The 14,177-nt window shown below is 42.6% G+C and overlaps 1 protein-coding gene across 1 annotated transcript in view; it reads right to left on the bottom strand.

Moving 5' to 3' along the window:
• The window catches only part of LOC119124000 (NT-3 growth factor receptor-like), a 68,499-nt gene extending 56,184 nt beyond the window's left edge, over positions 1-12,315 (bottom strand). Inside the window, exons 1-3 of the mRNA XM_037253550.1 lie at positions 11,890-12,315; positions 8,825-8,899; positions 2,609-2,680 (exon numbers count right to left, since the gene is read on the bottom strand). Of these exons, the coding sequence (XP_037109445.1) occupies positions 2,609-2,680; positions 8,825-8,899; positions 11,890-12,167 (425 nt within the window). The 5' untranslated portion in view covers positions 12,168-12,315. The remainder of the gene's footprint in view (positions 1-2,608; positions 2,681-8,824; positions 8,900-11,889) is intronic.
• Between the last annotated feature and the right edge of the window lie 1,862 nt (positions 12,316-14,177).

Raw genomic sequence — 14,177 nt, 5'->3', positions numbered from 1 at the left:
TGTGACCCCAAACTTTTGAACGGTAGTGTATATATATATATATATATATATATATATATATATATATATATATATTCTTTGTCTCTGTGTGCAACCAGTTCAGGGTGTCCCCCGCCTACTGCCTGATGACTGCTGGGATAGGCTCCAGCACACCCGCGACCCCCGTGGGGGCAAGCGGTACAGAAAATGGATGGACAATACAAACAGAATATTTTCGAATCACATGAAGAAGAGGTGAGTACCCACTAGGACACAGGTGTCAAAGTCAAGGCCCGGGGGCCAGATACGGCCCGCCACATCATCTTAGGTGGCCCGCGAAGACAAATTGTGTATCAAATTCATGTCAATTCTAAAATTTCAAATTGTTTTCACTTTTAAAAAATAGAGATATTGTTAGCAATTTTTTATTACATTCATTATTTTAAATAATTTTGATTTTTAAATATTTGATTTGATTTAAAATTTTCATTTCAAAATATTTGAACCGTTTTTATTAGTCTTTGTTTTGAAAAGTAGTTATTCATCAGTTTGTTGTGTAGCCTTTACTATATATACAATATGAGACATTCATACATTTATGTCACGTCTCGTCCCCAGCCGTTTTACTATGTGCCTGTTGTCATGGTTTCTGTTTGTGTGCTCGCCCCTCCCCTCCTGTGTGCCCATGATTAGTGTGATCATTCTCACCTGCCTCTTGTTACCTGTCGTGTATTTAAGTCCTGTCTGCACCTCACTCCCCGTCGGATCATTGTTGTCTTAGTGTCTTGTTGTCGTCATGTCCTGCTGTCTTCTTGTCTCACGTCCCGGTCAGTCAGTCAGTCAAGTTATTGTTTTGAGTCTGTTAGTTTGTTTTCTCCAATAAACCCTGGTCCAAGCTGCATTGGGTCGCCCTGCTCCATCCAATCCGTGACAGAATGATCCGACCACTACAGCGACCAGTGCTTGGACCCTCCTCCACCACCAGCTCCCGTCTGCGACGTCCGATCCACGTCCGTCGTCTGAGCTTGTTTCAGCGCCATGGGCTCCGCGGCCACCATTGGACTTTGCTCCAGCGACACCGGCTCCGCGGCCGCCATCGGAGTCCCTCCCGGCGCCATCGGCTCCGCGGCCACCCGCCATCGGACTTCGCTCCCGCGACGCCGGACCCGCGGCCGCGATCGGACTTCGCTCCCGCGACGCCGGACCCGCGGCCGCCATCGGAGTGCCTCCCGGCGCCATCAGACTCGCGGCCGCCATTGGGCTCCACCTCAGCGTTGCAGGACCCGCGGGCGTCACCAGATTTCAAGCCAGCTGCGCCGGACCCCCGATCGTCCCTGGCCCCACTCCCACTGCTGCAGCACGTGGTGGCTCTTGCTGCTGCCACAGCTCCGCCTTCCGAATGCCGCTGATCGCGGTCCGGACTTTCAAATGCCGCCGATTGCGGTTCGTGTTCCAGAGTTGCCGCCAATTGCGGTTCATGTCCCCAGAGTTGCCGCCGATTGCGGTTCATGTCCCCAGAGTTGCCGCCGATTGCGGTTCATGTCCCCAGAGTTGCTGCCAAGCGCGGTTCATGTCCCCAGAGTTGCCGCCGAGCGCGGTTCATGTCCCCAGAGTTGCCGCAGAGCGTGGTTCATGTCCCCAGAGTTGCCGCCGGGCACGTTTAGGACTTTGCCATGGCCGGTGAGAGGCCATTTGGACTGGTGCGCTCTGTCACAATAATGCGACCAGGGCGGTGCAGTTGCACGGTCGGCGACGCGCGACGGTTGGGCGATCGGACAAAAAATGCGCAAATGAAAAAATGCTTAAAAATGCTGTTTTGTTTGGAACGGATACATTTTTTTTCCATTATTTGTAATGGGAAAACATGATTCGAAATTCGAACAATTCACTTTTCGAACAGCCTTCTGGAACGGATTGTGGTCGAAAACCGAGGCTCCACTGTAGTTCATTAATTATGTAGGTAGGTAGGTCGGTCTATAAAGACTAGACGCCAATGTCAGCACAACACCAGTGGCAATGCTGTTATCTAGCCTTTTCTATAGAGAGCTGTGGTCTGCGGAGAATAGGGATTTCCTGGCTCTGCCTGGCGTGTTCATCATGAATGTGAATGTTAAAAAGAAACAAAAGGCTGTTTCTTCCTGCATGAGGTGGCAGAAGAGACCCAAGTAAAGTGTTTTTTGTAAAATCCTTTGTTCGGTACACACTAAATTAAGATAAAACTGAGAATGCATATGGCAACTGGGAAGTAGCAAGATCATTTAGTATAATACTATATTACTGTGCTACTGTACTATATTGTCTTTGCTAATGTTTGGCATTTGTAACAATTTGAGGATATTATTTTTAATATTAAAATACATATTAAACATATCCATCCATGTTTTTATTCGGGGTTGGGCGCTTAGTTTTCTTTGCTTCGGCCCACTCCTTTTGTCTGCTCGACTTACTGCTCAAATAAACAAATAAACAAAAGAAAATTAGTGTGCATGCATCGTTATTAAATATGTCCCTAAGCTCAAGCGCAGCAGCATAATTCTAATATTTTCAATTGGCGTACTGAAAGCACTTGTCCTTGTACTGGAAACAACAAGTAACATCTGAGAACGTGACAATAATTGTGAACACTCACATATAGCTTAGGTCCGGATTTTGGGAGAAAACATGTGGCTGGATTGTACGCAGACTGCTCATCATAATGGTCCTACAACACAGAAAATACAAAGAAAATGAAAATGGTTGCTTTCTCCATTTAGAGGGAAGGCTACAGACAGACACAGCTACTGAAAAAAGCAATGACAAAAGGAGCTGTCATTCCAAAACAAATTTTATCTTTTGTGGGTTTTTCATTGATTATTTTAGTTTATTTCTTTGGTATTTCCAGAAAAATAAATAGTATTTGCCCTAAATAGTAGTAACTATACATCCACCATACATTGCCCAAAACACCAGACATGAAAACATATTGCAAATAATGTAGTTCCCCTTTCTGCTACGACTTCACTGAGCAGCGCCCTTCCATATGCACATCTCATCTCTTTGTCCCTCTTTCTCACTGTCTCGCACTCCCTCGCGCTGGGCAACTTGTTTTTGCATTTGTCCCTGTAGGCAGCTCAGTGTCCTAGTGGTAGAGTGTCCGCCCTAAAACTGGAGGGTTGTGGGTTCAAATCCCGGCCTCCCTGCTTGGCAATCAACATTAAGGGTTGGAATTGGGGGGTTAGATCACCAAATGATTCCCGGGCGTGGCACCGCTGCTGCTCACTGCTCCCCTCTCCTCCAGGGGATGGATCAAAATCACACGGGGATGGGTTAAATGCAGTAAATTAGGGTAGTAAATTTTAACCCTAAATTTTCACAAAAAAAAAGTGAAACCGCGATAAACGAACCGCGATGTAGCAAGGGATTACTGTAATTTGAATTTCAAGTGACGTCAGCAGCGCGGCGCGGCGCGGTGGTTGTTTACATAAAGGACAAAGATTCGATCACGGGATGACGAAGATGACGAAGGGCCCCACGTACTACCGGCATCATTAGCGGCTTTGTAAGTGACACGGAGGACAAAGAGTTTGAAGGATTTAATGATTTGGAGTGACACAGAAGGTTTGAAAAACTATTATGGCTTTTACGCACGCCCGGTCCTACTCTACGGAGCTCTCTTTCACCTCCGTGGATGGAAGTCGGGGGCCGGCGCTCGGCTGGGTGGCTGTCCGAGGACGGTGGATGAGGCTCGGACATGGCTTTTACGCACGTCCGGTCCTACTCTACGGAACTCTCTTTCACCTCTGTGGATGGAAGTCGGGGACCGGTGCTCGGCCGGGTGGCTGTCCGGGGACGGTGGATGGGGCTCAGACCTGGCTTTTACGCGCGCCCGGTCCTATTCTCTGGAGCTCTCTTCCACCTCCGTGGCTGGAAGTGCCACCTCCAGGGATGGAAGTCCACGCCGCCACACGCCTGGAAGTCCACGCCGGTGCTTGGGGCCGTGTGGCGGTTAACTAGTATTTATGTTATAGTTATTTGATATATTTTATTTCGTGTAGCAACTTGTATATGTTTTTATCGTTACTGTTCAGTAGTTGTTGGCTCGTTGAACTCTTGTTTTGTTAAATAAAGAGCCGTTTACCAAACCCACGTCTTTCCTTGTACTTTGTGAACGTTACAATATACTAGTTATATACTAGATCTGTGGAATAACGACGAGGCTGACGTCAGGGCGCACGCGCGCCGTTGTTGACAAAGGACGAGGAATTTGATCGATGGATTTAATGATTTGGAGTGACACAGATGGTTTGATAATATTATTGCTTATATAATAGTTATTTGATACATAATTTATATATCGTTATATGGGCCTGTGGAATATTTTGAAGTGCGAGCGCCGTCAGCGGCGCGCACCCATTGTTGACAAAGGACGGTCGATGGATTTAATGAATTGGAGTGACACAAATGGTTTTATAAACGTGTTATTTATGTAATAGTTATTTGAATAACTCTGAATGTTACGTCAGGCCCGTTCTCAGCTCTTCGTTTGTGTTTATGTCACGTTAGCATACCTATCGTTTAGCCTGTTGTTGCTCGTTCGTGTCTGTTCTTGGTGTTGGATTTTGTCGAATGAATTTCCCCCAAAATGCGATTTATACTCCGGGGCGACTTATATATGTTTTTTTTTCACTTTTTTTGGGCATTTTATGGCTAATGCGACCTTTAGTCCGAAAAATACAGTATTTATTTTGTCCCCCATAATGAGGGTTTGTGTACAAAAGCTTCCTTTCTTCAGTAATGCCTCGTTCTTTCTTTTGTTCGTGTCAATTGTGCGGCAATATTTGCCTGGCGGAAGGACATGCGATCAACACACCGCTCTTCTACCCAGTGTGTCAGGTCACATATCCGTCTGCCCAGCAAAGCAGTGCCGCGCAACATCGATCCACAACCTTTTTACTAATGAGTGTATATAGGACTCTCTCAGAAAATTAGAATATTCTGATAAAGTTCTTTATTTTCTGTAATGCAATTAAAAAAACAAAAATGTCATACATTCTGGATTCATTACAAATCAACTGAAATATTGCAAGCCTTTTATTATTTTAATGATGCTGATTATGGCTTACAGCTTAAGAAAACTCAAATATCCTATCTCAAAATATTAGAATATTTCCTCAGACCAAGTAAAAAAAAAAAAGATTTATAACAGCAAAACAAAATCAACCATTTGAAAATGTCCATTGATGCACTCAGTACTTGGTTGGGAATCCTTTTGCACGGATTACTGCATCAATGCGGCGTGGCATGGAGGCAATCAGCCTGTGGCATTACTGAGGTGTTATGGATGCCCAGGATGCTTCAAAAGCGGCCTTTAGCTCATTTGCATTGTTGGGTCTGGTGTCTTTCAGCTTCTTCTTCACAATACCCCACAAATTCTCTATGGGGTTAATGTCAGGGGAATTGGCAGGCCAATAGAGGACAGTAATGCCGTGGTCAGTCCACCATTTACTGGTGGTTTTGGCACTGTGGTCAGGTGCCAGATCATGCTGGAAAATGAAATCATCATCTCCATAGAGCTTTTCAGCAGACGGAAGCATGTAGTGCTCTAAAATCTGCATTTACTCTGGACTTGATGAAACACAGTGGACCAACACCAGCAGCTGACATGGCTCCCCTAACCATCGCTGACTGTGGGAACTTCACACTGGATTTCAAGCAACTTGGATTTTGCTCCTCTCCAGCCTTTTCTTCAGACTCTGGCGCCTTGACTTCCAAATGAAATACAAAACTTGCTTTCGTCTGAAAAGAGGACTTTGGACAACTCTGCAACTGTCCAGTGCTTCTTTTCCATAGCCCAAGTCAGACGCTTCTTCCGTTGTCTTGAGTTCAGAAATGGCTTGACCATGGGAATACGGCTATTGTAGCCCATTTCCCGGACACGTCTGTGAACAGTGGCTTTTGATACCTGGACTCCAGCTTCAGTCCACTGTCTTTGAAGCTCCCTCAAATTCTGGAAGCGACTCTTCTTCACAATGCGATTAAGGCTGCGGTCATCTCTCTTGGTTGTGCAGTGTTACCTGCCACATTTCTCCCTTCCAACAGACTTTTTGTGGATGTGCTTTGAAACTGCCCTCTGTGAACAGCTTGCTCTTTGAGAAATTTCTTTTTGTGTCTTACCCTCCTAATGGATGGTGTCAATGATGGTCCTCTGGACAGCAGTCAGATCAGCAGTCTTCCCCATACTTGTGATTTAGTTTACTGAACCAAGCTGAGTGTTTTTCAAGGCTCAGAAAGCCCTTGCAGGTGTTTCGAGTTAATTAGACGATTCAAGTGATTAGTTGAATACCTTACTAGTATACATATTCATGATATTCTAATATTTTGAGATAGGATATTTAAATGTTCTTAAGCTGTATGCTATAATCAGCAATATTAAAATAATAAAAGGCTTGCAATATTTCAGTTGATTTGTGATGAATCCAGAATGTATGACATTTTTGTTTTTTTAATTGCATTCCAGAAAATAAAGAACTTTATCACAATATTCTAATTTTCTGAGACAGTCCTGTAAGTGTATTAAACATCACAAAAAAAATCACAAAAAAATTCCATAGATACGCCGCACCGAACTACAAGCCGCAGGATCCAAAGCTTGTGCAAAAAGTAGCAGTCGACAGGCTGGAAAATACGGTATCATGTGTCTTGACTTACAAACAATTTGAATTACAAATGTGTTTTTGGAAACCATTATGTTCCTAAGTTGAAAACTACCTGTATGTACTATGTACTTCGCGGCGCTATCAGCGCTCAAAAAATAACCCCGCACACAAGAGGTTGATGGTGAAATACCAAGTGCGGCTGGCAACAACAACAAGCGCTGGACTGCAATGGACACCAATGCCTCTCTTTAGTCCCGCTCGCGTGGTCGGACTGGAAAAAAACCCATAATGCGCCTCTGGTATTGTTTGGGGGGACCAAATGTGAAGTCTGGCCATATCCAGCTCACAGACTGTAGTTTAGGTACCAATGAACTACATAAAAGATGGTACAATGAGCACATCATTCTTATGGACACTAGCTCTACATGTTGGTCACTTACCACTGAATTAATGAATCATCTGGATACTTCGTAACTAGCCAATGGCTATAATCTGGTATATCTATCAAAATTTCCAGACTGTAAGACGCTACATTTTACACACGCTTTGAACCCGGCTTGAAGTCCGGTGTGGCTAATCCATGGAATTTTCATGATTTTTATGATTTTGTAAGAGGATTTGTTTTGGCAAGACAGTTAATAGAAATTACGACATTTCATTTAAAGAAGCATGAGGAGAAAACAAAAGCCTTGCTCTCGAGAGCTCTGAGTACTGGGGTCTGCATCAGACTATCTTGCAAAGACTTCCCTGTCAAATACACTTATACACTCACTAGTAAAAAGGTTGAGGACCGCTGTGACTACTTTCTAGGGCTGGGCGATATGGACCAAAACTGATATCCAGGTACACCACATGTTACACTTTCTCCTCAACAAAGCACAGCTGTGCAAATAACAGAAATATAAAGAGGAGTATAATAGTATTTAAACATTTAATAAATCTATAAATTAAATAGCTTACATTTTAAAAGTTAGAGCTGTGTAGATAACAAATGTAAACTAAAACAAGCTTACTTTGGCAAACATGGGCCTACAGCTTCATGGTAGTAAATGAAACTGATTTAAATAAAGAGCTGTGCAAACAACAAAAATCTAAACAAAACAGACTGGCCCTGGCTGGAAGCAGACCGACAGCTGTTTCTACAGCTGTATGAAATAGAAACAGATATAGATATGAATGCAAAGTAAAGAAAATGTACGCAGTACCGGGCTGAAATATAAAGATTCACATTTAGGCAGCATGTGAAAATAAAATGAATAACCCATAACAAATTTAGATTGACTACATGTGTTTTATATCAAAAGAATTGTGTACAAAAATAAGACTATATGCCTACTTACTCAGGCAATACTGATGAGGCAGCCAAAGTTGGCCATAACCACAAAGTTTTATACTCTCTTCATACAGCAGTTTGTGGTTCTGCTGCAGATGTTGGAAGAGGTTTGAAGTGCTTTAAACTTTTGAAGAAATTTGCTTGTAGCATGTTTTGCAAATAACATTTTGTTGCTCTTCATCTACAATCCGAAATCCAAAATACCTCCAAATTACAGAGCCACTGTTTTTTTTTTCTTTTTAAATAGCTCTTCCTCTCTATCACCCGGCAGCATAGCTGCCTACTTCTTCTTCTTGTGGATTTGATTGGCGGTTGGCATCCAACTCTAAGGTGCATTGGAGTGTCGATCATTCGATTGGCAGATAAACAAACAAAAAAGCACAAAAAAAAACAAAGCAAAAAAAAATCCTCTCCTATAACCCTGCTTCTCTCAAGTATTGCCATATACGTATCGCTTTCTGAAATATATCGGCTAACTCGTAATACTGATATACTGCCCAGCCCTACTACTTTCCCCAGCACAAAAACACATGTGGTTTATAGTCTGGTGCGGCTTATACATCAAAACAGGATTTTTCCCTAATTTTAGCTGATGCAGCTTATATTTAGGTGCAATTTATAGTCCAGAAATAACGGTACATGAATATCTTAACATGCACTGCCCCTATTCAAATTATTTTTCTGTATGTATGAAGTGTGTCAAAACTGACTGCTATTTACAACTTTCTAACCAAAGTATGATGCTGCCACTAGAATGCTCACTGTTAATGTTAATGGTATGTGGGTGTTTCGACAGAAACAAGGATAATATTCGAAGATTTGCAGTAAGGAATTTGCCATGACCAGCACTCGTTTGGAAAAATATCACATGACGTACAGTCTCTGCAAGCCAGTGTAGAGTTCCATGTGACTTTCCCTCAATGTCTCCAGACCAGCCCAGTTCTCTATGTGTCTGTAAAAAAGCAGAAAGTATGAGTCAATTACCATTACACTGGAAAAAGCATACAACTGATATTTGTTTTTGTTTTTTTAACTTAAATTAACATTAGTTTGCTCATTTCACATTTGGATTTGGGGAACATCATTCTTCTGGGTGAAAATTAATACAGTCAAAGGAAAACGAAGCAAAGAAACGGAAGCCTAAATTGAGTGGAAGTAAAGAGGGTGAATATGAAAGTTAAAAAGAAAAAAGTAAAAAAATAACTCACTTCTAATTGATTATTCATTTGTAATTTATTTCTTTTTACATCTCTCTGATATAATTCTGCCCTCTGGGAGGCGGTACAGGAGCCTGCGCTCCCGCACCACCAGACTTTCCAACAGCTTCGTACTCCAGGCTGTTAGGATCCTGAACTCGCTCCCCCTTTCAGCGTAGCGTCCTGTTCTTGCTGTATGCTCACTGGCTCGGTTTTGCCCCTCATATTCAATGGGTTATTGGTCTGTTTTTATTCATCGCTCATTTTATTTTATTTATTATTTATTATTTATGGTTTGTGCCTTCTTGTTTTTGTTTTGTGTCGCCTACTTGTATGTCTCGTCACCGTGGGATGGAGGAAACGGAATTTCGGTTTCTTTGTGTGTCTTGACATATGAAGGGATTGACAATAAAGCTGACTTTGACTTTGACTTTGACTAATGCATTTGTTTTATTGCTATGTGTAATTATCTGCAGTATTTATTAAGGAGTTATCATTGGTTTTTGGCTGTGGAACAAATTAAACGAATTACAATGTATTGAAGGAATAGGGTCAAAAGACACAAAACCCGCCTAGCCACAATACCAGATACGCTCACATCTCTTTGGATAAAGTATATAAGCAGACAAGTATATTCATGGAATCAACCAATAAAGCAGACATAACTAGACATTCTTTGATATAAGATAATAACAGAGGTTGCTACAACTTCATGATTCAATATGTATTTCTGTGCACTGCAAAATAAATGTCTTTTGATATGTTGCTTACATAGCTTAATGACCCTTAAGGGACTGTGTAATGCATGCCTGATGTTTGTTCTCTAAATCATGGACACGGCCAGAGTCGTCTTGACCGTACAGTACTTGATTATATCTTGTGTTTTGATTAAACGTCATATGTCGCCTAATGCGAGACGCCAGCTTTTCGATTACTACTGAACGCTCTGCACAGAGGGAAATGTTTTGCCTAACAAAGAAATGATATGGTGGGAAGCATGATTAAACTAAGAATATAATGATGTGAGCAAAGACAGGGAGTATCAAAAGAACTAACTTTGCATAGTCAGGGAACAGTAATAGATTAATGATGTTACAGCCAAAAAGCTCACATTAATTCGTACAAAATGACAAAAGTGAAAGAATGAGGTACGACAGCATATGTGCAAGAATGGAGGAGAATGTTTACAGGAAGGTCACTCGGAGATAAAAACCAGCTGGTGCCAGAAGGAGACAGCCAAGGACTCGGCCAAAGATGATCACCAAGGCCGAAAGACGGGATGAAAGACAACAGCCCCCACACACACACCGAATCTTCCATAACCAGCACCCACTCTCATGGAATCAAACTCTACTGCGAACTCGCCCCACCCCAACGACTCATCACCCATCAAACGCGCCCCACACCAACTGAATATAAGCTGACCAAAGAACCTTGAACGTTGCCTTTTCTGATTGGAGACTTTCTGCTCTTGAAAGGCCCAGCGCTGTATTGTACTTTCCTGAAAACAGCTTTCTTAACAAGAATTGTGATTGAACTCAACCAACCTGTGTGAGTCTAATTTCTGCTTCAGTGTCTTTGCATTTTCCTACATCTGAAGAAATCAAACGAGCACGCAGGGAGTAAATTGGATTACAGGTGATTGGCAAGGGCTTTTGCCGTGAGGCGCAGATAGCGCGCTCGCAAGATTGTGGACCAAATCCAACAGTATCCTTATGAAATTATTTGATCCAACATACGACAATTTCAACATACGAAGTAGGTCTTGGAACGAATTAAATTCATATGTAGAGGTTTGACTAATCCTAATTCCACTTGTAATTTCTTTCGTGTACTCTTTTAATAGAAGTTCATTTTTTAATTAAGATTGTGTCAATACAAGTGCAAGGGCACCTCATAAGATTCTTTGTGTGTGTTTCTGGATGATTGAACATATCAACATTACAAAAATTAAGAAAGAAAGAAAAGCTCATCAATAAATGTTTCAGTTTGACATAGTTTACAATGTTCAATAGGCATAAGAACTCTTATCTCGTTGTACTCTTTTATTTTTTTCATATATTACTGCTATAAATTGCTACACTATTAGATCATTTATAATCAAAAACTGAAAAAAGAAAAACAAACCAAAATAAACATACGCAAGTATTATTGTGGGGTTTTTTGGGGGGGGAGGTGGGGTTGTATCGTTGCCGTGGTTGGCGATCCGAGATGGCCAACCTTCTGCTCATGCTCGCGTTTTGACACGCATCAATGAGACTCCCCACAAGGATTGGTCAGGGTTTCCAGGCGAGAAGATTACTGGTATACCTCTATCACATAATGAAACAATTCGTTTTCTTGTCGTGTTTTCTTCACGTGTGTACTTAATTGTAGAATTTAGAAGGTTGATGGATCGTCATTACGGAACACTATTTTGTCTTCAGACGCCGCACTGTGGCCATCTCCTGGTCATGATCAGAAATGCTGCCGGTGATAATTTCCAAAACAAATACGTATATTTAATATATTTTTATGTTTCTCGTCCTATTTTTTTTTTTTCGTTTTTGGAAAATCAAACCGTTCCTAGTCTTTTACTTTCTCTTTTCCAGACGATAAAGGAGAAAAACAAGTTATTTTTAAAATGGGGTATTTCCATATTAAAACTCAAATAAAAAACGAGTTTTTTTCTTCTTCTTCTATTAATAATAACTGCTTCTGAACATAAAATCCAATGACCAAAAGAAACACCGACTGGTACACTTACATGGAAATGATGTTCTGGAAAAGGTCTCTGCTGCTCCTTGTACTATTTCCAGAGCTCTCAGTGTCCTGAAAAGCTAAGAGCGAGGAATGCTTACTACTATCCGACTTGTTACAGTAAATTTCGTTGTGCGTGCAAACGCAGGTAGGCGGGCAGTGTGGCAGTGATAAGCTAAGTTCACTGAAAAATAAGACGTTGAGGACAACGAAAAGTCTCCAGTAGTGCCACATTTTGGGCGGCTGGCAGAAATCGAATGAGAATAAAGCTCCAAATCCATACATCACGATCTGGAATGTGAAACGATAAGAATTGCTTCCTCGTCACGGTACATCCACGTGCGTGCAACGCAGAAACCGGTGTTTACTTTTTCTCTCTCCCTGGACCCACTCAATGGTTTGATTCAGCTATCGTATTCGAGTGATGCCTGTTCATCACCCCGTCAAAAGCCAATAGTATTCCTGCATATTCTCTCTCTCTCTCGCTCTCTCTCTCTCTCTCTCTCTCTCTCTCTCTCTCTCTCTCTCTCTCTCTCTCTCTCTCTCTCTCTCTCTCTCTCTCTCTCTCTCTCCTCTCCTCTCCTCTGACATCAATTAAATGTTTGTCATGATTGCACCTTTGACCATGATTCCCGAGCGCGGCACCGCTGCTGCTCACTGCTCCCCTCTCCCCCAGGGGATGGATCAAAATCACACGGGGATGGGTTATTTGCAGAGGACAAATTTCACCACACCCAGATGTGTGTGTGACGATCATTGGGACTTTAAAAAAAAAAAAAAAGATGCATTATGGACTATCCTAATGTCTTGTTTAATGTACTGCATGTGACAAGGCTGTGGTTTCATGGCAGATAGACACTATTTTATTGCTTGACACGCACGCACGCACACACACACACACACACACACACACACACACACACACACACACACACACACACACACACACACACACACACACGCACGCACACTCACACATGCTCACACATTTATGCCAAGGGAGGTGAGTTTCACCATTATCACAGTGTAAAATTGTTAGCGTGTTAAGTCACCTGGCTCTTTCATATTATAATATAAATATGTCCTCTGCATATTCAATGCTCAGCACCAGCAGCTCATCTATTTGCACGTCCCCCCAAATAAATGAATTTATTTATTAGTTTGGAAGAAATGGTGACAGAATTGAGATGTCCTACAAGTTGGTACAGATAAAACACTGAGAATCTGATGGTGTTAATTCAACAAACAGTATGTTAATTTTAACACTAGCCAATTTTCTCAGGTATCACACATCTTCAGCACCCTGGCTAGTTCCATTTCCCTGCACACCACAAGTACTCTCAATGGTGCACACAGCCACGCCCACAGTAATCATCACTCATTACCTGCCACCAGCTCATCTTGTCCACTACTTAAACCCCACACACCCATCAGTCTTTGTGAGTTCCTGCTCGTTGACTACATATTGACTGCTTTTGCCTTGCCCATTTACCTGTCGCTCGACCTGTGTATGACTTCTGCCCGGCCTGACCCATTACCCGTTGTTTGACCACGAGTTCCGCCTATGCCCTACCTGCTCCTGTGTTTGCTCTGCTTCAGGTCTGATCTCATGCCCGTCCCCGACCACGAGCCTGCTTCGCGCCTGTCAACCTCGCTGACGCAGCGTTGACGCCTCTACTCTACACAAGCTCCAGTGATCCACGTCCCCTGTCTCTCATTTCAATAAACAAGAGTGCTGTGACGCATTTGGTTGTTCTGTCTGATGCGTTTCATCGGGCTACATTCACTGCAGGTCTTGATGCTCGATTAGGATTTTGTGTAAAATCCAATTTGTATGTGTGGGTCTGTGTGTTTGTATAAAATCCAGTGTGTGTGTGTGTGTGTGTGTGTGTGCGTGTGTGTGTGCACGGGCTTGCGGTTGTGTTCATGTTCCACATTAAATGAGACCCCAGTCCCTCTGGTGTGTGAACATCTGTGTACTCAGTGACTCGCAAGCGCAGAAGAAAGACGACGTCACTTGTAATGTTACGTTTGTGGTCCAGTGCGGAGGTGCCACAGGCCTATCTTTTGATGATATCATATCCACAAAGGAGTGCTTTGGGAACAGGTGGAAATAAAATATTTTGGGGACTGAGGCGAGGCTTTCATGTGGACGTTACTAAAGATGATGTCATGCTATTGGCGCACATAATAAATGAACAGTTGTCACGTGCCCGTGCCACATGCCACTCAGCCGGCAACTTTCCCTCAGCCACGTCCCTGTCATCACCGTAATGACTGTCACCTGCTCCCTTT

Source organism: Syngnathus acus, chromosome 6 (assembly GCF_901709675.1).
Source record: "Syngnathus acus chromosome 6, fSynAcu1.2, whole genome shotgun sequence".
Lineage (NCBI taxonomy): Eukaryota > Metazoa > Chordata > Actinopteri > Syngnathiformes > Syngnathidae > Syngnathus > Syngnathus acus.
Note: the sequence above shows the minus strand (reverse complement) of the source record. Positions and strands in the feature narration are given on the sequence as shown.